Here is a 26,010-nt window from a genome sequence, read left to right on the forward strand (position 1 = left end):
ACACTTATGTTCTATTTTTAGCCATGGCGGCCATCTTGGTTGGTTGGTCGGGTCACCGGACACATTTTTTAAACTAGATACCCCAATGATGATTGTGGCCAAGTTTGGTTTAATTTGGCCCAGTAGTTTCAGAGGAGAAGATTTTTGTAAAAGTTAACGACGACGACAGATGACGGCGGACGCAAAGTGATGGGAAAAGCTCACTTGGCCCTTTGGACCAGATGAGCTCAAAAATTGGGACAGAACCAAAACAACTAACTTGGAAAATAGGTGTACAAACAAAGACTATAGCACATGGTTCCCATAGCCTGACTTACATGTAGTACAGGCGGTATTAATCTACCTTTCTTTTCTATCTAGACCATATGTTGTAAAAGTGAACAACATTAAATACTAACCAACAAAAATAACTACTAACTTGAACAAACGAAAAAATCATCCAAAATTTGGAAAGAGTCTCAAAATCTACTCACTACTACTCAGGAAGCTATTGGAGGTAGCTTTAGGTTGAATACTCCCTTTTAAGAAAACAAAAATAAAAAGTTGACACAAAGATATGTCTTGGCCATAAACTGTTATTCGTAACAAGTCTGCAAGATTTGTTTGTGTCAGACAATTAATTTAAAACCAAAACAACAAATGTCGATAAATAAAGTAATAAAATTCTAAACTGCATTCACTAATCTAAACTTTCCATGTAAAGGAATAGGATAAACATGGAAAAATTTTCTCTTGATTTCAGTTCCTTGTGAAACTGGTGCATACAGTGGACTGTCTTGATATGGATTTAGTGTCTCTGTAGTTATCATCACTGTTCCATCACACATGGCTACTAGTCTATTTGTTCTCTCAATCTCAACCTGATAATTAAAACATACTCATTCAATTTAAAAAAGCACAAACATCTTAGTTCACAAGTTCTTAATAGAATACACATTTTATAAATTTTGAGCATCAGATTCTCTGTCCTGGATTAAGGTTGCACTATGAAAATACAGCTGTTTCTCAAACCACACCTTTTTTGGGGAGATATATAATATTCATAGATATGTTAATTTGTGAACATACTGGTTTCCAGATATGATCTCTGTGTTTCATCTCATAGAGACATCACTTAAGAATGTTACCAGTATAGAACAAGAATGTGTCCAAAGTACACGGATGCCCCACTCGCACTATCCTTTTCCATGTTCCATGGACTGTGAAATTGGGTAATAATCTAATTTGGCATTAAAATTAGAAAGATTATACTATAGGGAACATTTGTATTAAGTTTCAAGTTGATTGGACTTCAATTTCATCAAAAACTACCTTGACCAAAAACTTTAACCTGAAACTCCCACTTTCATTTTCTATGTTTAGTGAACCGTGAAATTGGGGTCAAAAGTCTAATTTGGCTTTAAATTAGAAAGATCATATCATAAGCAACAAGTGTACTATGTTTCAAGTTGATTGGACTTCAGCTTCATCAAAAACTACCTTGACCAAAAACTTTTACCTGAAACTCCCCCTTTCATTTTCTATTTTCAGTGGACCGTGAAATTGAAGTCAAAAGTCTAATTTGGCTTTAAAATTAGAAAGATCATATCATAAGCAACAAGTGTACTAAGTTATCAAAAACTACCTTGACCAAAAATTTTAACCTGAACGGACGCACAGACAGACGAACGAACGAACGGAGCCACAGACCAGAAAACATAATGCCCCTCTACTATCGTAGGTGGAGCATAAAAACATGGTAGCACCTAACATTTAATTTTTAGGAGGTCCAAAAGGTGAGGTAAAGCTTAAAGTAGTATAGAATTTTAGTAACAGTTTATAAACTGTTAGAAGTTCAGGGCATTTAAATATTGAAAATATTCTGCACAGTCCTATAATTTGACCTTTTAATAAAATAGTAGTGCATATATCAACTTTCCGTTCTGGGATATAATTTTTCATGAAACTCAATACATGTAGTAAAAGTGTCACAGTTTTAGACACTGAGTTCCTTTGGGAAATTGCATTGTCTATATTTACAGAATTGCAACCTTTAGCTTGAAACTTAAAGTATTGAAACCCAGCTAAGGCAGCAACCATTTGATTTTCTGGGGGGGGGCTATGGTTTTTTTTTGGAAAAAAAAGTTTGTTTCCAGTTTTTGGATAAAAAAATAATTTGTTTTTGATTCTGAGAAAAAAAAATTGTTTGTTTCACCCTCAGCTGCCACTATATGTAAAAAAAAAATTTGTCCAGAAAAAAAAACCATAGCCCCCCCCCCCCCCCCCCCTCCCCCAGAAAATCAAATGGTTGCTGCCTAAGTATTATTGTTATATACATATACACATTCATGGATCTAGAAGTTGTCAATACCTGTATCTTGGTATTGCACAAGGTCATGTTTTTCTCTGACTGTTTATAACATCTTTACACTAAATCAATTTAGTCTTCAATGCATGATTTTTTTTTATTAGTTGTTAGTGGCATTCAATTAGATGTCAGTAACTGCAAGTACTCTCAGATCTGTACTTAGTGTTTTGTGTAGTATTTCTATTTGTATCAATCTGATGAGTTGAGCCTTTTTCAACTGATTTTTATAGTTTGTTCTTATGTTGTAATGTTACACCACTGTCCCAGGTTAGGGGAGAGTTGTGATCCCACTAACATGTTTAACCCAGCCACATTCTGTATGTATTTGCCTGTCCCAAGTCAAGAGCCTGTAATTCAGTGGTTGTCGTTTGTTGATGTGTTACATACTTGTTTTTTGTTCATTTTTATGCCCCACCTACGATAGTAGAGGGGCATTATGTTTTCTGGTCTGTGCGTCCGTTTGTCCGTCTGTTCGTTCGTCCGTCTGTTCGTTCGTCCGTCCGTTCGTTCATCAGTCTGTCCTGCTTCAGGTTAAAGTTTTTGGTCAAGGTAGTTTTTGATGAAGTTGAAGTCCAATCGACTTGAAACTTAGTATACATGTTCCCTATGATATGATCTTTTAAATTTTAATGCCAAATTAGAGGGTTTACCCCACTTTCACGGTCCACTGAACATAGAAAATGATAGTGCGAGTGGGGCATTCGTGTACTGGGGACACATTCTTGTTTGTACATAAATTAGGCCCTTAGTTTTCTCGTTTGAATTGTTTTACATTTGTCATATCAGGGCCTTTTATAGCCAACTATGTGGTATGGGGTTTGCTCATTGATGAAGGCCGTATGATTAGTTTTTAATTTCTGTGTCATTTGGGCTCTTGTGGAGAGTTGTCTCATTGGCAAATATACGACATCTTCTTTTTTAAACTGAATATGTAGAAAAAAGACCTATTAAAAGGACCTAGAATAACCAAATTCATCTATGGTCAACTTTGTCTGATAGCTTAAATCTTATTTCCTCAGTATTATTTAATCAAATGGGAATGTATAAATCATCTCAGTACCAAACACTGGCCATCAGGCTGAATAAAAAAATACTTATTAGTTAAGTTTTAAAATTACTGGTTAAAACAGAAAGTGTCAAGACTATGTGCAAGTTAAGGATTGGTATAACATACATTATTGCTATTTTACGAAATTTTCCTTTAATCTTGCTGACTGACAATTTCCTTTCTCAGTGGAGTCGAGTGATATAAAAATTATCGCTGGAAACTAAGGGGACACTTGGCATCGCTAATGAAATTGACGTCGTCTTCATAGGTAAATTAGAGATAAACAGATCATCATTGGTCATCTCAACTTGATTGCTTTTCTCACTTTCGCCGTACCGGCTCAAGCGATAAAATCAATCTCGTTGAGATGATCAACGATAATTTATAAGTGTAATATAGACACTTGTCAAATGTTTTGTCTTTTCTTTGTTTTGTTGGATTTGTATCTCAATAATGTACACGTTATATTTCTGTTCAGTCATAAGATATACATTGCACCCTCTTTTATGGTATAAAGTAGAAAGTATTCAAATGAACATTTCTGCCAATGTTGCTAATGACTGGATCATATTTTTTTCAGATGGTATCAAAGTTAATCAAACCCCCAAAAAAATCATTAAATAAAGATATAAGAGTAGTTGAAAATCACAGCAAATTCATTGGCCTGGTCCTATATTTTTAATCAAAATTATCAATGAAGGTCATGGTCAGCTATTAGAATGAGGATTTATTCAATAAACATGATGAATCAACTGATATAAGATCATTCTTCTACAATTCATTGTTGCTCAGATCTGAAATTTAAAGGGAAATTCCGCGATTTTTTACTTATCATCTAATTATGTTCATCTTAACATAAAAAACACATTTGCAAAGTTTTAAATTTATATTCCTTCTAATAACGGAGAAAATCAAGTATTTGAAACTTTTTTGGTTGAATTCTCGAGTGGGTCGTGACGTATTAGCCCGATTTATTGAATTTTGGGAAAAAATAAAATCTGTTTAACTCTTATAGCTTATCGACAATATACGTAATTAAAAGCGCACAGCTGACGAATGGTCGTAGTCATTAACCACAATACAAGAATGAACGAAAATGAATATGCATATACCGTTTTGTTTTGATGAATTAAACTCCTATTAAATTATCTCTAGTAAATGTTTTCGAATAAATTTCATTAATTATTGTTGAGAATTTTTTCATAAAATATTTATTGAACATTTTTACTGATATTGAACTGAAATTATTTCAGTTCTATTTACCGTTATTGTTTTGATAATCATTTCAATGCAACTAAAGTGTGAGCAGAGTGTGTATATTATTTTGTAAAGGTCACTGTATATTTCTCGGCTTGAGGTCAATTTGTTTACCTTGTAGCTATTTAGCCGCAGGTGTGAGTTCAAGCGTACACAGGTATAAATGTTGTTATTTGGAAAGGATAAACAGAAAGGGTTAGAAAGAGTATGCTGTCACGATTTTAATACACTAAGAGTTTAATACACGATGAGAATAAAGATACAATAATTAAATTGTGTAAATTAATTGAAAATAAAATTTCAGATTCGTAATTCCGAAAGTGTATAAAAATAAAAGGAAACAATTTTTGATTACTTTCTTGGCGGTAATTGGCGTAAATGAAGTAAAAAATGGTAGTTTTAATCTTTAATAAAAACTAAATGCAATATTACCCAATTTGTTATACCATTGCCAATCTGTTTGATATCATTGACTTTACCGGAATTTTTTAACTTGTATTCAAATCTGGCTGTGTTTAAATTCTTATAAAACTATAGCAATTTTAAAGTTTTTAATTGAAAAAAAAATACAACATACAAAATGCATGATTTTTTTGTTTTAGTTTCTTTTTAACATTTTATTCTTGCATAATTAAATTCATTTGACAATCATTTACACGAACTTTTTATGAAAAGAATACCAATTATCTAAGCTAAGGCATTATTTTTTTTGACAATTTTTTTTTTTAAAATTCTATGATAATATTTTGTGCAATGTTGAACATGATAGCCATCATTAATCCAAATAAGTAATACAGTAGTTGTAATAAAACTTATATCTTAGTCATGCATAACTGATATTGACGAATTTAGAATAGTTTGTCCATACATCGTTGTTCTTGCAACAATCATTATTAGTATACATACATGTAAGTTTCCTGACGTATAAGCGCCACTGAGGATGAGTTCCAGAGAAAGCAAAATAGTAGCGTTTCGTTCGTTTGTTTGTTGGGAAAGGAGAGGAAATGCAACCACTTGTACAGATAAACGACAGAATTACCATACAAGCATTTATAGTCAATACAAACAGAAAGAGTTCCCATCGTTGGACAGGGAATATGAAGGCTTCCAAGAATGAACTAGTGACATGTCTAACTCTGAACAGTTAGAAAACGGACTATCGACATCGACCGCTTGTTCTTGATATTTGAAACTGCATGCATATATACGTATATGTTTATGATTGTGATGAGTTCTTGCGACTGACAAAAACTAAATTCCTTCATGGTTATATCTTGCCATACTTTTATATTGGTTTGTAAGGTGATTACTCAAAATCATTATTTGAAAATCCTGTTTGTGAGATGTAGATTCATTTCAATACAGAAATTTCGTCTATGAATTAAGTTCCACAAGTGTATAACACGGAGAAGCTCTGAGGGTCCATTACTCCCATTTTGTTTGGGTGTGAACCATCGATGTTTACAGCAATATCAAAGAATAAGATGATGATGGTAGAAAGATCTATGGGCGTTATGTGGCAAATAGTACATGCATATCGGACCATGAGCTGTCAATTTGTATGAAAAGATTTCCGATACAACCATATTATTGAGAAGCAAGGTTTAAATGCTATACTCTCGTACTAGTATTACAGGGTTCTTGTCTTGTGGCGTTCACCTTAGACACACATCTTTTTAACGATGTTTAAAAAAAACGACAGAACCAATTTAATGTCATATTTCCATATTTTTTTTAAATGTAACTAAAAGTCTTTTATCTGACAAGTATACCCCTATTTAGCGGACAAGTAATTTATTCTTTTTTCTGTTATTGAATACCAAGAGAGAAAATAAATCCCGAAATTAATTTGAAACTTTGATACTCAAAAGTTTGCCAGCAAAATATTCACATCCCTTGGGGATAATTAGTGTTCGTCCAGTGGCATATATTACAATTGTGATGACGAATTCCTTCCTTTGTTCGAGAACAATCTTATTGAAATATAAATCTGTGATTTTACTATTTCCCGTGACAACTTCAATGAACCAAAGCAAAAGTTATACATCGACCTGTATTTAAATCAAATTGGTTCTCTTCTTCTTCTGGTATACAATAGTCTATCGACATTCGATGATTACCTTCTGTTGGCATACGTGGACTAGTCTATTTACAAAACTTTTACCCCAATTTATTCAAAATATATGTTTTTTTTTCTTATGTTTAATGTATACATGTATATATTTTAAATTGCGCTTTAGTTCCATAACTTTCAACCCAGTCGTATAAACGAATCATCGGCAAGTGCGTACATTTTATAAATCAATATTTCTGGTATGTTCCAATCTGTCCTTCACCATTGACAATGAGTATATATTACATTTTCCCAAATTCACCCTTGGAAAAAATATTTAAATAGATTTTAATTCCATCAAATCTTATTTTTTGGGTATTATTTATATTTTTATGAATAATATTCTTTACACCAGAAATGTTATTTATAAACAAGCGTATGAGTTTAGTAATGACAAGTAAGACAGAGTTGTATATTATACATCTGATAGTTCAAAATGGAAAGTTATAAGTTATCAGCCGTGTACACTGATCAATACATGCAGAAGTGAAACGATGCATGAACTTGCAAGCCCGACAGGAAATCGCTTGAATACCTGGACGTGTCACCTCACACCCCTCCCAATACCTTTGAAAGTAATACCTGTAGCCATGCTGGTGATCAGATGAGGGAAGATTAAAAGTTATTTGAAAAAAGTTTATTACTTTAAAGAATTATGAACAAATTAGATTTTCGAAAACAATTTTCACGGATCACTTATTTATGATTTCAACTTTGACTTTTTACCTAATTCCAATATCAACAGTTTAAAAACAAAAGACCGTGGTAATTTAAAAAAAATAAGAATATTTTCCGTATCAACTTGAAGTTAGTAAGTCGGATAAAACAACCGTACGATTGCCAAGATATCGACATGCAATTACGACTACATCGGTTACTGTAGTTTTGTTCCTTTTGGGTTTATAGACATATCGATTTTATTAACCGGGAACGAAGACAAAATGTCTGAACGGATGGAAATGATTCTCTAAATTTAAAATCGATGGTGATCGCTTATGTAGCGGAATAAAACTATAATATCTATGAATTTGAGCATTTTTATGCCTAATGAACATAATATCAATTTTCCCTTTAACAAAAAAAACTAAAACATGTGTAAAATTTAGGTCATGGTCACCTTCATTATCCTTTTATTGTGAACCTTTGTTACTACAGATAAAGGATGCATCAACTGAGTGAACTGACAAAAAGATTTTTCATGTGTGATTTATAGATCTGGAACTAAACATCAAAATTGATCAGGACTGACAAATGAACAGTTGAAATTAATTTCACATCCTCTCCCAAGCTTCTTACAGCAAGGTGATAGAAAGTCAGATGTAAACCAGGTGCTACGCAGGGCACAGCTTTATACGACCGCAGAGGTCGAACCCTGAACAGTTGGGGCAAGTATGGACAAAACATTCAAGCGTGATACAGCTCTGAATTTGGATTGTGATCAAATTTTTGACATTACATGTTTTTTTTTTTACACAAAACAAATGTCAAGATTTTACAAATCAATTAAAGATTTCTTCTTCAAACTTATTTAAATCTTAAATTAAATAGTTGACACAGCATAGGTTTCTGACACAAAATGAATGTGGTCTAATGAACTTAAAAATTTTCTTTTGCCTTTGAGCAATTCACTATGCTGTTGAATATTAATCCTCTCAAAAAAATGTTTGAAGAAATTTTCTTTTTATTTATGAAATCTGAAATGAGAAAAATTTAACCCCCCCCATTTTTTTTTCCACATCCCCCTTTCCCTTTTCCAAAACTGATATCAATTCAAATTTCTAATGGAGTTTGCAACAATAACTACTCTTTTAAATACATCATAAAATATTAAAATGTAAAATAAAGTGCTTGTTATCACTGAATGGTAAAGATTGTTTGGTAGTAAAAGTGAATATACATTGTTTATTGTATAAAACAATAAAAAAAAAACTTCATCAGCAACATTTTATGTTGGCAAATTTCCAATGAAGTTATTTACATAAAGTTATTGGCAAATAAAAATAGAAAATGATATCATAGTCATGTCTGGCAAATGTCCAACATACATTATCTAAAAACATTTTAGATAAGATAAGGAAAAAAAGCTTCATCAGCAACATTTTATATTGGCAAATTTCCAATGAAGTTATTTACATAAAGTTATTGGCAAATAAAAATAGAAAATGACATCATAGTCATGTCTGGCAAATTTCCAACATATATTATCAACTACTATTCTATACAAAGAAAGATAACTCCAATTGAAAATTAATTGCTATTGCACAATATTGTGCAATTAGATATTTCTTGCTATTGTGCAATACTGTGCAATTGAAAATTTCTTGCTATTGCACAATACTTGATGTGGAATCCTGATTTGGACCAACTTGAAAACTGGGCCCATAATCAAAAATCAAAGTACATGTTTAGATAAAGCATATCAAATAAGCCCAAGAATTTAATTTTTTTTTAAATCAAACTTAGTTCAATTTTGGACCCTTTGGACCTTTAATAATGTAGACCAATTTGAAAACGGGACCAAAAATTAAGAATCTACATACACAGTTAGATTTGGCATATCAAAGAACCCATTTATTCAATTTTTGATGAAATCAAACAAAGTTTAATTTTGGACCCCCATTTGGACCAACTTGAAAACTAGGCCAATAATTAAAAATCTAAGTACATTTTTAAATTCAGCATATCAAAGAACCCCAAGGATTCAATTTTTGTTAAAATCAAACTAAGTTTAATTTTGGACCCTTTGGACCTTAATGTAGACCAATTTGAAAACGGGACCAAAAATTAAGAATCTACATACATAGTTAGATTCGGCATATCAAAGAACCCCAATTATTCAATTTTTTATAAAATCACACAAAGTTCAATTTTGGACCCTTTGGGCCCCTTATTCCTAAACTGTTTGGACCAAAACTCCCAAAATCAAACCCAATCTTCCCTTTATGGTCATAAACCTTGTGTTTAAATTTCATAGATTTCTATTTACTTATACTAAAGTTATGGTGCGAAAACCAAGAATAATGCTTATTTGGGCCCTTTTTTGGCCCTTAATTCCTAAACTGTTGGAACCACATCCCAACCTTCCTTTTGTGGTCATAAACCTTGTGTTTAAATTTCATTGATTTCTATTTACTTATACTAAAGTTATTGTGCGAAAACCAAGAATAATGCTTATTTGGGCCCTTTTTTGGCCCTTAATTCCTAAACTGTTGGAACCAAAACTCCCAAAATCAATCCCAACCGTCCTTTTGTGGTCATAAACCTTGTATCAAAATTTCATAGATTTCTATTCACTTAAACTAAAGTTATAGTGCGAAAACCAAGAAAATGCTTATTTGGGCCCTTTTTGGCCCCTAATTCCTAAAATGTTGGGACCAAAACTCCCCAAATCAATCCCAACCTTCCTTTTGTGGTCATAAACCTTGTATTAAAATTTCATTGATTTCTATTCACTTTTACTAAAGTTAGAGTGCGAAAACTAAAAGTATTCGGACGACGACGACGAGGACACCAACGTGATAGCAATATACGAACAAAAAATTAAAATTTTTGTGGTCGTATAAAAATATTGAAATTTATCAAAATGTTACATAAACATCAATCTTTTTTTTCAGAGAGAAAATGCAAGCATGATCATAAAGTGTCAGCTAAATGAAAATTAAATATGTAGCTTTAACACAAAAAGGCTTAACAGAAAATTTTAACCACTGGAGCATGGCAATGCTTCACAATAAAAACACCAAAATACCTTCATCTACTCTCTGATCAATCTTATAATCGACAGGAGAGGTTCATGTTAGCCACAGACAGTTCCAAGGCATCAAGATGAAAAATGTATTGCACATGATTATCTGTTGGAGCAATTCTTTAATATTCATTTATAAGTACAATAATGTGTAGACTGTAAACATTGAAGAATGTTAAAAACCTCGGGTTGGAAAATTGCATTTTGAGTAAATCATAAAATAAGAATCTGTAAGAGAACTAATACTTAATACCTACATTTTCACCAGGATAGTAATTTAATCCGTTTTGCGTGACTAAGACATCTCCTCTGTGTACAAATTGTCCATCTAATCTCTTCACCTTTCTACCATGAGCAGGTCTTATAAAGTCTGGTTTATTTACTACTGGTCCCTTTCCTGGTCTCTTTATACCACTGGCTCTAACTACTGTACATGAAGGTACATACTGTGGTGAACTATAATTCTTAAGCAAATGTCCTGAAAATACAAAGAAATATTTTAGTACATATTTAATATGGTATACAAGAGTTGACAAACTAAAATGTCTTTTCTGCTGCAAAACATGTATTTGAATTAGTTCAAAGGACATGGAACTCAAAATCTCAGGCCACAGCAAAGGTCAAATGAAACCTGCACATAAAATGAATTCACATTAACACATACCTAATTCATAAATATAATCCTACCCTTCGAGCATAAAATAATCGAATTCATTAGTAGCAATATTAGAAGAGTAGTTGAATAATTTTAAGTTATATATATATTATATATATCAATGGTGTACAAAAAAAATCCTTGATATATATACATGTAGAGCTATTGCAAACCATAGCATTTATTAACAAAATTGCTGTTCTTGAAAGATCAGAATTTTTTCAGAAGGTAAAATTAGCTAAATGTGAGATGAAAATAATGGGTCCTTTAATTTGCATAAAAACTTTTCAAATTGTAATATTATATTTGATTAAATAATGTTCTTGTTCAATGTTTTATATTTTTATCTTTAGAAACAGAATTTTGAAGAAATAACCAAATGAAGATTCTTCTAATTATAAAGATTATCAATTATTCTTGTGGGACAAGCAGATAGAGGAGTGAAACTATGTCTCCAAAAATTAACAAGAAAAGGTTGTTTTTTCTGCATTTTGTCAGAGCTTTAAAACATTTGTTAGAAATTTAAAACATATATATGTATATACTTCAAATGCACTTTCCTCCACTATCATGTCTACATGTATAAAGGATTGCTTATTGGCTTTCCATATAACTCCATCTATAAACTTATTATTCTAAAATATTGTCATAGTATGGGGAAAAAATCATTTTTGTGGCATATTCTTTGTGTATTTCAATTATAAAAGAAGATTTTTTTTTTTACATCTAAGACTATCTTCTTAACACATTTTAATGATTTGATATTGAAAAGAGGATTTTACAAAAATGGGGATTTTTTTTATTTCATTGTATTAGAAAGAGACAGTAGCAGAAAATGTACTTTTTCAGCATATAGAAATGAAGAAACTATTGAAAGCCAACGGGGTCAAAATTCTTAATTCGTAACTTGTGACTGTGTAATTTCTAAATTGTTAATTCGTAAATTGTTAATGTGTAACTTGTTACTGTGAAATTCATAATGCTTAATTCGTATATTATCAATTTGTAACTTTTTAGTTTCGACATTCTTAATCGGTAAATTGTCAGTTTGTTACTTGTAACTCTGCAATTTCATAATGCTTCATTTGTAAATTGTGAATTTGTAACTTGTATCTTTGTAAATTCAACATTCTTCATTTGTTAATTGTCAATTTGTATCTTGTAGATTTCAAAATTCTTTATTGGTAAATTGTCTTTTTGTATATTGATGTTTTGTAACTTGTAACATGTCAATTCGTGAATTGTCGATGTGTGAAATGTTGGAAACCAATAAAGAATTTTGAAATCTACATGAAAAATAATGTTTATCGAATTCTTGAACCAATGCATGTATATATCATAAACTTAGTCTTTTGTGGAGGGTCACGTTAAGGTCACTTCCATATCTTCCATGTGGAAAATATGTTGGTGAATTGCTTCCTGGAACAAATGGACAAATTCGAGAATTTTATTCAGAAAAAAGTATACAATAAACTTTAACTATAAAATAACACTTTTTTAACTACAATGTATGTTCAAAATGTAATGAAATTCTAAAGAATATAAGGATAACATTTCACATGGAGATACTGCAATATTTATTGTCTTAGTCGGGTCTCACTAATTAGCGACAAGAAGAATAAATTTAGCGACAAGAAGCGACAAGAAGACTATTTAGCGACAACAAAACATTTTTTTTAAATTAGATATAAAGAAATTTGTATTTAATTGTTTTTTTTTAATATATATACGAGCAGATATTTTTTTTTATATTATATTGATGACCATTGATAGATGAAGAAATAAAACATTTGTGAGGAAGAAAGAGATTGAGCTTCCTTTTTTTTTATTTATTAAATATGAAGAATATGTATAAGATAATGTATGTATCTGTTTTTAGCAAAGTCAAAGTATGAATAAACGAATGGAGAAATAGATGGAGTGGGCATAATAGAATATAATCTTTTGATTCATTTGCTTTAATGCTATGCTCTAACTGTAATCTTAAATTGTTATGTCAATGCGATGCTTTATTTGTAGAACTCTCAGCCACGCTTTGTCATCTCTATTATTTTAGCGTTTTTCCAGACCCCACGACGAGGACGTGGTTCTACCTTGGGTCCATTTTTTATTTTTTTAAATTTTTTAACTTTATTTCCTTTTTAACAGTATAATTCATTGTTCTTGATAGGAACAACATTAGATGTGGCTTCACCCTAGAGTAATAACAGTACACACAATGTGGAACATCAAATGAGATTAATGAGGCGCGTGTCCTTTGTTTTATTGCTACATTAACATCCAATTAACACCTTCAACTTTGTACACGCATCAGACTATACAATTACACGCGCCAGAATATACAATCATTGTAAATAGTGAAGACCTGTTGAAAACTCAAGATTGTCATTAATTTCCTTTAATCTTCAATCAATATGCATAAACATGATAAATATCGTTTAATGAGGCAATACACAAAATAAAATGATGAAAATATTCACATTTTAATTTTCTTTTCCTCTTGTTTGATTTCAGTTCTTTGTATTTCACAATTTGTGTCTGTATTTTCAGGAAATGATGCACACATAATTCATTTTAACGTAATATATATTGTACAAAAAGAGTTTTATAAAACAAATTATAAGATAAATAATATGTTCTAAAACACAAGGAAAAGTAATTATAATCTCATAATACAACAGGGTAAAAGTAATACTGGCTGTTATACATATTAAATGATTAAATATTATGTAAATAAATGTTTCATTTTTTTTCTATCAATATTAACTTTCTTGTCGCTAAAATTGTTATCTTTTGCATATTCTTTTAATATTTATTTGGAATAAGTCATTTGAATTTAAAAAAAAAATGTTTTCTTGTTGCTTCTTGTCGCTAAAATTCTTCTTGTCACTAATTAGTGAGACGGTCTTAGTCTATTAAATATGAAACTGTTTTATGGATCTTGGCTATTTTTGTTATACATGTTTGAACAAAATTATACATTGCTTGGCAAAATCGTCATGATCATCTCTGCCTCTGGTCATTTCTAGGTTACTTATACCTGTCATTTATTGAATTTATTGTTTCCTTGTATTGTCAGTAAGCCGTCCAAAGTCCAAAAGCAAAAGCACAGACCAAACCCTCTCTGTCAGTAACGTTAACGACTGAGCTAGCAGGGTATGATGTCATGAGACAAATAATTTTTTAGACAATGACAAATTATTGTTGAAGGACGACACATATCTCGCAATTATATTTTAAATGTAAAACAGTGATGTAGTTTACTACAATTTGTATATACAACTAGAAAAACGATATTTTGATCTTTAAAAAAATATAACGCAAGGTTAATTTGAGCTTAATTACTCTTAACATTCTGGCAAACACAAGCAGATATTGTTTTCATGGAGGCTGACATCTTGGAATTTTCGGAATCCTCTGGCTTTTTCTCTGACTCTTACTGACAGCTATTTTGGCGGGAAAGTCAATAATAAATAATAAAATGTCTATAAACATTTCTGATGAAGACGTAGCTCAAGTTTCTATGTTGTGTCCTGATGCAGATGAAGACTATATTAGACATAACCTTTCGATCACAGGAGACGTCAATACCACAATAAATAGTATTTTGGATGGAAATGTAATAATGTATATTATCGCTATTTTGTGCATTTTTCCTTTGATCTTTTTTTTGTGATAATTTTTCATATCATGCTACTCGCTTGAGATGGAAAATTATCGCTAGAAACTAATCAGGCACGTGTCATTGCTAACGAAATTGACATGAAATTAACGACGTCGTCACAGGTAAAATAGCGATAAACAGATTATCATTGGTCATCTCAACTTGATTGCCTTTCTCGCTTTCGCAGTCCCGGCTCAAGCGAGAAAATCAATCTTGTTGAGATGATCAACAATAATTTATAATACTCGTCTGTAGGCTGAAGCATATGCATACTAGGATCATTAATATAGCTACAATGTACAAAAAAATGTATATATATAGTATACTGATATTTTAATTGCCCCAATGTACAGATAGCCTTTGCTCTTGTCTTGTCTAGTCTAGTTCCAATAACACGCTCTCACTATACAGTGGCGGATTCATAGGGGGGCGTAGCCCTTTGCTCAGACTTTTTTTTTTGTAAAATGATTAAAGATATTTTAGCTGATATTTACTGATTGTCAAAGTCATGTGATTTGCTATGGTGGAGGTGACCAGCAGTGGCGGATCCAGAAATTTTCATAAGTGGGGGCCCACTGACTGACCTAAGAGGGAGCCCGCTCCAGTCACGCTTCAGTGATTCCCTATATAAGCAACCAATTTTTTTCCCAAAAAGGGGGGCCCCCTCTAAATCCGCCTCTGACCAGTGGGTTGAAAAAACGTCACTCGGTCATTTTGAAATTCAAATTACAGAAACACATTGCTTAGGCTGAGGATGTCATGACAATCATGAAACCTTCAAAGTGACTCAGGATTGAGCAAGAACGTATTTACTTCTATTTCACTATTCCACCAAACAGAAAGTAATAGTAAATACTCTATAGACTAATACACTCTCATGAAAAAATGTTCCACCATATTATTTACCAGGGGTGTGGAAATGCTATTCCCAACTCGCCCGACTCATACATGTACATTTGAACAACTGGACAAGTAATTATTTTTGTCTTGGTTGCCCGTGGACAAGTAAAAAAATATACAAGACAAAGTTCAAATCCAACGTATCAAGATGTTTAATTTATTTCAAAGAAACCAATGGTCAGCATGTAAAAACATCAATGTTCATGACAATAAATATTGCATTATTATGGAAATAGATTGATTACCAAAATAAATAAAAATAAGTATGCGTACCCGAATGGCGTAACATTGCATTGGCTTAGTCCATTGACCCGGAATCGTCAATTAGGTTTTATCCATCATTCACCGGAAGTGTCATTTCTTTACACCGGACAAGCAAGACAAAAGAGTAACAAGTCGAGTAGAAAACTTAAACGCAAATGGAGGACAAGCAGTATTAAAAAAAATAATACGGAAGCGAGAATTTCAGACATCGTGGATATCAGATTGGCCCTGGCTATTTAGGATTGGAAATAAATAAATGTTTTGTCTTAAGTATTTAAAGATGAAAGGTCAACATTATTTGTTGTCAAAGTGGTAAATAGAAGGAACGATTTTATTGCCCATCAAGACAACTATCAAGAAAAAACCAAGTGTGTCAGTTGAAAGAAACCCCCAAAAAAACAATAGTTTATCTATTAAAATTAGTTTCCATTTCTTTACTCACTGTCATCAAAATTAGTATATGTACATGTACCTACTGGCTACAATTTTTATTCAAAAAGTGCTGCAAAATTGTCCTTTACATGTCATTTCATTGGTTAGTTTGATGTTAGGTTTCTGTCCCATTGATGTTAACCCATTCCCTACTTTCCTAAATTTTTACACATATAAACAAATGGATTTCATTTTATGATACAAAACAGTGCTAAGAATCATATATAAGGCTTAGCTAACAATGGAATACTTTAATATTTATTGGGACCATCGATCAGGGCAAGTAACTTATTTTCCAGACAAGTAAAATTTACAGTTTTACTTGCCCAGGGACAAGTGCTCACAACAAATATTTCCACACCCCTGTTTACCTACAAAAACATGTTTAACCCCAAATGCCTCAACCTATTTTATAAATAACAAATTGAATAATGATCGCCAGTCAAAATTTATAAGCTCTAGAAAGATTTCAAGTCTCAGGTACAAACTATTTAGTTTGAGGTGGCAGTCTGAGATATTTGAGAGAGAAAAAATTTGACTCTGATCATGATTCTTGCCTTAAGCAAAACTCAATTCTGGCCTTATCTGGATTGAAACAATAGTCTTGTCCACTTTTTTGCTATTAGAAACTAAAATTTCCAACAAAATTATTTAGCATAAAATGAACATATCATCATGAATAAAAACGGGCATATATTTTTTTGTGGCCAAGTTTTGCATGTCTGACCGGAATGTCTGTTTCCCCGCACTTATATATTGAATACTTTTTTCAAGACCAGACTGTAACCTGCCTGCTGGGTGTGGCCTTTATGTCTCCATTTGTCGACTGTTATTCATAAATTCGTTGTCATTTCAGACTCTTTCGTAGCCTTTGTTTGATTTGGAACCCCTCACTTTCCCTAGTTTTGTTGGGTGAAACATATCAACCAAACATTTGGATAAAAACTGCATGTTTGTCTTTTTAACTCGTGTCAGTCGTATTGTAAATTTCATCGAATAGCCCGGCGTATATCTTATTTACAAGAAGAAATCTGTGAGGTTATGACAACTTAACTTGCAACAAACTGGCGAGAATTGTCATGTCTATTTTTTACTGACAAATCCCACATCAAATATATCAGTACATAGCTTTGGATCCATGCTATCATTATATGATAGACAATTAATAGGGAGAATACAGAATCAAAAATGTTCAACCCTTACACTTTACAGCAACTATAAAATATACATGCCCCACGCCAGGAAACCGTTTAGGAAATGATACATATACTGACACTTATTTTATGTTTTTAGCCCAAAAAGGTCCCAAAAACTTTGACACTTCCGTCCCCCTTTCCAAAATTCTGGATCCGCCCCTGCTATGTGTATATTTTCGCCCTCTGAGTTCATGTGTCACCTTAATTACTCATTTGTTTCCTATTTTTATACTGAGGGGGGGACAGCAGAGGCCCGGGTCCTCCTTTTTCCGGGAAAAATTTGCTTGATTATGGTATCAATACACAGTTAGGAAAAAAACTTAAAATTGACACTCATAATTTTTAAACACCCTCTTTCCCCTCCTGTCTAAGAAATAAGGCTTTATATGTGTGTTATGCATGTATAAATTTATAGAAAGAGAATCTTCCATAGATTTGATTTCTAATGGTTATAATGGTGAAATATAATCCCTTTTGGGTGTAACCATGGCAACAATCTGCATTTCTTAGATACAAACATAGCAAAAAAGGAGGGTGAACATGTCACAAAAGTCTCCAAAATTTGGTCTAAAGGAAAATTTCAATCAATTACAGTGATACCTTTCCTGAATCAGTATAGGTTTATATCTATCAAGTGGTCCAAAAAAAATCAGATAGGATAATACGGACTGTCACACATATAAATGGCCTATAAAACATGTTAAGGTGGCTCGTGGGTGCAAAAATTTCAGCAAAAAATTAACCCTTTAATTTTTCATTACAAATTTTATTTATTACACTATTAGTTATTACTTTCTGATATGGTACAAAAATCAACCCCAAAAAATTGATTCGGTTTGGCCCAATTGACTTTTAAAATGTTTATATCATTGAAAAAGTTCCAAATTATCTCCCTTTGGTGCAAAAATGTCATTTTTTGGCATTAAAGTTGAAATATCTTTTATAACTCATCGGTGACATATATTTTTTATTATTGTTTTCAAATAAGCTGTACATAAACTAAATATTTGTAAAATTTAAACGATTTCTGTAATTAGGTTATTTTTTTTATTTCGATATTAACTGGATTTCTCCTATTAGTTCAACAGAAAAAAAGGACATCAACAAAAATGTATGCTTCTTGCGGAGGCAGATTGTGAGCTTAAATGAATGGTGACCCCATTTTTTTTATTTCATTTTTCTTTTAAGTATATGATAAAGTTCATTAAAAAAAAAAATATAGCGAAATCCTATATATTAGAAAAAAAAATTGATTTATACCCAGGAGCCCCCTTAAAAACAATCTAAATGTTCAGATAAACCCATTAAGAAGGCTATATTATTCTTCAATTATCTAAAAATCAATTTTATTGTACAAAAACTTTCATATTTAAAAAACTCACCATGGCCATAATGCGAAACTTAACTTCTAACTGTGTTTTGCTACCTATATAGGAAATCACTGAAGCATGACCGGAGCAGGCCCTCTCTTAGGTAGTCAGTGGGCCCCAACTTATGAAAATATCTAGATCCGCCACTGGACAGGGGATATATTTCTCCCGCCCCCTTCAGCAAAGTATCATCTACAAACAAGTCAACATGTCCAAAATTGGTCAATTGACCCATTAAAGAGTTATTGCCCTTTATAGTCAATTTTTTTAACAATTTTTCGTTAATTTCTGTAATCTCTTTCTAAAATCTTCTCTCCTGAAACAACTATGACAAATTTAACCAAAGTGAAACTAAGCCACAATCAACTTTAGGGTATCTGGTTTAAAAATGTGTCCTGGTGACCATGCCTGCCAACTAACATGAAAATGGCAGACATGGATTAAAATTGAACTTGGGGGGAAAAAATGCAGTTTTTAACTTGTATCTCTGAAACTAAAGCAAAAGTATAATGGTTGCATTATTTCATGCATCTATTGTAAATAAAATCATCAGGTGAGTGACACAGAGCTCTAGATTTTTTTTACAGTTAACAGGTAGAAACTGTCTCAGATTAGAGTTTGTTACACTCAACATTAATAACTTTTTCCTAACTTCCTAGAATTTCATGATTAATTTGTGAAACTTCATGCATGTTATTGATACAGTCATGTCAAGAATGTTTGATATTTATATTGAAGAATGGAAAAGTATTGTTAAGTCATCCTCTTCCAGACGGGGAAATGGGTGGAATAAATTGAGAACCTATAATATTTTTAAGCAGGAGTATGTTGTAGAAAACTACTGCAAACTGTTAATGCCTTTTTGTGAAAGAAGCGCCTTTGCAAAATTTAGATGTGGTTTGGCTCCTATTAGACTGGAAACTGGGAGGTATGAAAATTTGCCGCTGGAAGAGAGATGTTGTTTTAATTGTTTTAATACTGTCGAAGATGAATATCATGTTATTTTACATTGTGCTGTTTATAATGATCTTAGACAAGTTCTTTTTACTGAGTCTCTTAAAATTGATGAACATTTTAATAGTTTTACAGATTGTCAGAAAATAGTATTTTTATTTTCGAATCAAGATATTATAAGATTATGTGCCAAAACCTGTAATTTTATTCTTAAACGACGCTGAGAAGTTTTATATTGTAAATAATAATTAAATACTTTTGTTGTATAATTTTACCATTTAGGTTTAATATTTATTATGTACATATACATATTCTTTTAAGTGATTATCGTCTCTCATAAATCTGTGCAGATTGGCTTATGTATACAAAATGTATCTTTTATAAATGTATTGTGTAATTTTATACATAAGGGGAGACGTAAATAAAATATTGAATTGAATTGAATTGCATTGTTATGAAACTTGGACAGAAGCTTAAAAATGTATCTTCAAGACCAAAAAATAGTTCATGTATCTAAAGAAAAAGATTTTAATTTAAATTCTGTAGTTTCTGATAAAAGGACTCACACTGTTACACTGACAACAGATCTGAAGCCATTCAACTACGTACTGGTATTTATTTTTATGGTATTGGCCACAGTGATTGGGATGATGATATATTAATAAAAAGAAAAATAAGTGAGACCAGATTTGGTATTTTTCCTTGTTTTCAACCTTTATTTTATCTTAAATATTTGCCATCTGACAAGTACACTGCATCGTTATCTTGCACAGGAATGACTTTCACTTGTCTTGATTAATTGTACATCTTTTGAAGTCAAACGCTGAATATTTCATTGAATTTACTCAAGCTGTATAATTTAACACACTATACACTTATATTTCAGGTAAACAGACTCCAGAACACTGATTTTGATTCTGATGAGGAGCTTCCACAATTATCATTGAAACCATGTAAACAGCCTAAAAACATTGCTCTTGTCCTTGATTCTAATGAACCAGGTTTAGTGTCATCCATTTACCAGGGAAAAGATTGTAGTAAACAAGCCAGGAAAATTCCATACAGTAAAAATGACTTTCTGTCAGATAGTTCTGACAATGATGTTGAAATGGTTGAGACTTTGTCATTGAAAGAACGCTTGCTTGGGAAGCAATCAACATTTACTTATAAAGAATTTACTGGTAATTTAATTGGCACAAGTATAAAATGTGATCAGCATGATCAGCAAAAAGAAAATTTAAAAAATATGCATTCAAAAAATGTAATTGAAATTATTGAATGTTGTGATATGGATGATGAAATAAGCAACGCAAATTTTGGCAATAACAGTGATCAGGACTATAGTCAAACCTCTAGTACTTCAAATACAATTGAATGTGTTAACAAAAACAAATCTTTAGACCTAAATCTACATGTACCTGGGTTAGAGAAATCTGACAAACCAATCAAGCGAAAAAGAACTACAGAAGAAATTGAGGACAGAAAGAGGCAAGCTCAGGTAGAGAATCTGTTTATATATTATACATGTAATTATATTTATTGTACATGTACACATATATTGGTGCAAGCTACTATGTGCACATTATCCTAAACACATACTGAGCTTATATTTATGTGTGAATGCATAAATAATTATGTTTATGTGTGAATGCATATTTAAAATCATTTTGAAAGAACAGAATCAGAAAAATCAATTATTTGAAAAACAAAACAGTGTAGATGTATATATAGTATATTAGCATTGATCAGTTAAGAATCAGAGCTCAGCCATCAACCATATAAATTATGAATGCACAAATAATATAATTACATGTACATTATTATGCATTCATTATATTAAGTTAATTACTAGTTTTAATAATGCATGTATTTTCATCAACTGTACCCATATTTTGACTATTTTATTTATTATGTCTGTTTAGTTCACGCATCATTGTAAATATAACGGAATTTGATGAGACTGTCATCACAGTCAGAGGGTTAGCGCTATAAAACCAGGTTTAATCCACCATTTTCTAAATTTGAAAATGCCTGTACCAAGTCAGGAATATGACACTTCTTGTCCATTCGTTTTTGATGTGTTTTGTTATTTGATTTTGCCATGTGATTATAGACTTTCCGATTAGATTTTCCTCTAAGTTCAGTATTTTTGTGATTTTACTTTTTAGAAGAACATTTGTTGTTCTCAGGTAAATTAATCAAAGAGTGATAGATTTGTCTTAAAAGAAATTGAGCGGTCCCAGTGAATAAACTACACGTTCACAGAGCACAATAGCTTTTGTATTTATTTTAGTTCTTTCTGTTTGTCAATCTATGAATGTTAATTCTTTTCAGTTGAAAAAAGAATTTGCTGAACAGAAGAAATTAGAAAGGGAGAAAGCCCAGCTGGAAAAGAAAAAGAATGTTCAAATTAGAAAAATACAAGGAGAAAGAAAAAAACAAATGGGGGCTTGGAATCAATCATTAGAGGTATGGGAGCCACTTTTATGTAAAATGTACAACATGTACAAATGAAGTATGAAGTTTACAATTATTTAGAAGTATAATCTTCTTTTCATCTTTGTTGGCAGTGTGTTGTACAGTATCGCTGTCAACACTGAGGTTTGGAGGTTGAACCATGCATGTGACAGGCATGATTTTCGCAAATCTTGATGGTTGAACCATGCATGTGACGGGCATGATTTTCGCAAATCTTGATTGACTAAGATTGCCAAATTTTAAAGAAGGTTGATACATGACTCACAACATGTACAATTACCTGGTTGGCTCTGTCTGCTGTACTCCTGGTTCCTCCACCAATACAAACTAGGTGCCACAATATAGAAAATAGTGCTGAAACCAGCGTAAAACACCAACTATGAATTAAATGAATCTTTTTTTTAAATGCTTCACACAAATCAGGGCTCACACTACTTCATGGAGAGAAGTGATTACTCTTTTGATACTGATAAGTTCTAAGACTTAAATGAGAAGTGCTCTTTGTCACGCTGCTCTATAAAGTATAGGGTCTACCTACTTTTTATTTACATCAAAACTGTCATACAATTTCCTCATGGAAATAGGCTAGCATAGATGAAATTGCTAGTTGCCAAGTCACCTAAGGCGACCAGATTTTCGGCTAAGTAAATATTTTATCCTGATCGCCCAGAAAATCAATTCGCAGGTTCATTTTGTTCCTCAATCAAATTTGTATAGTTATTAAAATGGCATTTGAAAAGCTTTCTTACAATTTTTGATTTGTATGAAGGTTTTTATAGAGGATTTTAAAATGTCACAAAGTGAAAACATAAAATCATCACTTTATTCTACTCCATGATGTTAACATTGTTAAAGTCACATGACCAAAAATGGCAGGAATGTTCCTTATGAGATGCTGACCAAGTGTTGTTACTTTGTAGCCGATCCATCATCAAAGACTGCTGCCAGCGGGGGACTTAGTTTAACATAGGATCCTATTGGAAATGCATACAAATGACTTCTTTCAGAGAACCACTGAATGGAAGGAAACCAAACATAGCATGAATGTTCCTTATGAGGTGCTGATCAAATGTTGTTACTTTGTAGCTGATCCATCATCCAAGATGGCAGACAGCGGGGGACTTAGTTTAACATAGGACCCTATGGGAAATGCATACAAATGACTTCTTTTAGAAAACCACTGAATGGAATGAAACCAAACATAGCATGAATGTTCCTTATGAGGTGCTGACCAAATGTTGTTACTTTGCAGCCGATCCATCATCAAAAATGACAGACAGCGGGGGACTTAGTTTAACATAGGACCCTATGGGAAATGCATACAAATGACTTCTTTTAGAGAACCACTGAATGGAATGAAATCAAACATAGCATGCGGGTTCCTTATGAGATGCTGACCAAGTTTTGTTACTTTGTCGCCGAACCAGCATGCAAGATTGCTGCCAGTGGGGCTTAAATTAAAATATTGTTTGTTTGCCCTTTACCGACCGACCCTATAAATTCTTTCCGACTGAAAATCTTTTATTTGTATTTACCTGCAATACTTTACTTTTAATTTTTTTTTCATTCCTACCGAAAATCTTATATTTGTATTTCCCGCTCATAACTGTTTTACCGGAATCTTCGGGTTTTATCTTCCCTGTATAAGATTTAGTTTGTTTGATATCATGTGAGTGTTTGGCATGAACACTTGCATTTGATTGTTATCTATGTTGAAAGTTTTGAAATCATTATATGACCTGTGTCTTTATACTTGAAGAGCAGGGTTCATTTAAAAAAGTTCTTCCAATACAAAATTATCGACGTGTGTTCGAAATATTTTTTAAACGGACATTGTATCCTGCAGGGATGGCCTTTGGTGATCAGTAGATCAGGATGATTATGTTAATGCTGCCTTCGACCAGCTTTGACATTTTATTTATATGTGACATGAACCAAAGTCCTGTAAATTGGAGAGTAATTGGCAGTAAAATTGCAAAGTTTTCCTTACAGACCATTTATAATTACGATGTAAAATACATGACAATTGAATTTCAAGTTTTGTAGATTTTTATTGGAAACACCAGGACACACGAAAATTTAAACACTCAGTCTCTAGGGTTGTAAGTAAAATAAGACAAATGCTTAGTTTTAGCTCTTCCAACTGGTTGCATGATGATGATGGTTGGAAATGCACTGCCAGGCAGTGGCTTTATATTCTAGTCAAACATTAATTTTATTTCACAGATACATCTCTGATAATTTAAGTTCAAATTTTGATAAAATTGGTAGAGTGTCGGAATAAAACATGCTATAGATTGCACATTGTACAGCTGTTTCACAAACCATGCTAGGGAGATATATGATAGTAATAAACCTTTAGTAGAGTTAAGCGTACAAGGTACATAATATTAGTGCAAGTTAAAACTCTTAAAAAAGTTCCAGGCATATAAACGTTGAAATATGCCGCACAACCCTATATTTTGATATTTAAAAAAAAAAGTAGTGCATATGAATTAACTTCACATTTTACATGCTAATTATTTTTCATAACTTTCTGTGACTATTATACTAATAGTCCCAGAAATTTTAATAATAGTGAAGATCAGTAAAATCATACTTAAACAAAAGCAATACAGACAAATATGATATCATGCAGATTTTGTAACTATAAAATAAAATATAATATTCCTACCTCGCAGACTACCCATGATAAAAAAGGTACCGAGCCAGTTATTTTTTGGGAAAGAAAAATAAAATATTTTATCTACCTACCTACCCTGTTTCAAAAAATAGGGTCGAAAAAGGGCAAACAAACAATATTTTAATTTAGACCTGGGGTGACTTAGTTTAACATAGGACCCTATTGGAAATACATACAAATGTCTTCTTTTAGAAAACAACTGAATGGAATGAAACCAAACATAGCATGAATGTTTCTTATGAGATGCTTACCAAGTGTTGTTACTTTGTCGCCAATCCAATTTTCAAGATGGCTGCCAGTGGGAGGACTTAGTTTAACATAGGACCCTACCGGAAATACATACAAATTTCTTCTTCTAAAGAACCACTGAATTGAATGAAACCAAACATAGCATGAATGTTCCTGATGAGATGCTGACCAAGTGTTGTTACTTTGTAGCCGATCCATCATCCAAGATGGCCGCCAGCGAGGGGCTTAGTTTAACATAGGACCCTATGGGAAATGCATACAAAAGTCTTCTTCTAAAGAACCACTGAATGGAATGAAACCAAACATAGCATGAATGTTCCTGATGAGATGCTGACCAAGTGTTGTTACTTTGTAACCGATCCATCATCCAAGATGGTCGCCAGCGAAGGGCTTAGTTTAACATAGGACCCTATTGGAAATGCATACAAAAGTCTTCTTCTAAAGAACCACTGAATTGAATGAAACCAAACATAGCATGAATGCTTCTCTCCTAATCAGGTGCTGGCCAAGTGTTGTTAATTTTTAGCCAAATTTTTATCTTTTTTTATATGTTTTCAAAATCCCAAGTAGAGTCAAGTGAGCAATACAGGCTCTTGAGAGCCTCTAGGTTTTTTTGTTTTTTTTTAAAACCTTGTAGTATCGGATGTTTATTAGT

General features: G+C 32.2%; 2 protein-coding genes across 4 annotated transcripts in view; one reads left to right on the top strand and one right to left on the bottom strand.

Annotated features, from left to right (window-relative positions):
• Nucleotides 1-640: 640 nt before the first annotated feature.
• Nucleotides 641-14,624, bottom strand: LOC139488789 (large ribosomal subunit protein bL27-like). Of its 2 annotated transcripts, none has more exons than XM_071274697.1 (3): nucleotides 14,511-14,624; nucleotides 10,768-10,988; nucleotides 641-860 (listed from the first exon to the last, which is right to left on the bottom strand). In XM_071274697.1, the coding sequence occupies exons 1-3, from the start codon at nucleotides 14,560-14,562 to the stop codon at nucleotides 666-668; spliced, it is 468 nt and encodes a 155-aa protein (XP_071130798.1). In that variant the 5' UTR covers nucleotides 14,563-14,624; the 3' UTR covers nucleotides 641-665. The 2 variants fall into 2 exon arrangements, with proteins under 2 accessions (XP_071130798.1, XP_071130799.1); XM_071274698.1 differs by lacking the exon at nucleotides 14,511-14,624 and adding an exon at nucleotides 14,206-14,319.
• LOC139488787 (crossover junction endonuclease EME1-like) overlaps nucleotides 14,580-26,010 on the top strand; it is a 32,496-nt gene continuing 21,065 nt past the window's right edge. The window contains exons 1-3 of one of the 2 annotated variants that reach the window (XM_071274695.1): nucleotides 14,580-14,784; nucleotides 20,832-21,443; nucleotides 22,280-22,414. In XM_071274695.1, coding sequence (XP_071130796.1) covers nucleotides 14,647-14,784; nucleotides 20,832-21,443; nucleotides 22,280-22,414 — 885 coding nt within the window. In that variant the 5' untranslated portion in view covers nucleotides 14,580-14,646. The remainder of the gene's footprint in view (nucleotides 14,785-20,831; nucleotides 21,444-22,279; nucleotides 22,415-26,010) is intronic. The other variant, XM_071274696.1, reaches the window with a different exon arrangement.

Source organism: Mytilus edulis, chromosome 9 (assembly GCF_963676685.1).
Source record: "Mytilus edulis chromosome 9, xbMytEdul2.2, whole genome shotgun sequence".
Taxonomy (NCBI): Eukaryota; Metazoa; Mollusca; class Bivalvia; order Mytilida; family Mytilidae; genus Mytilus; species Mytilus edulis.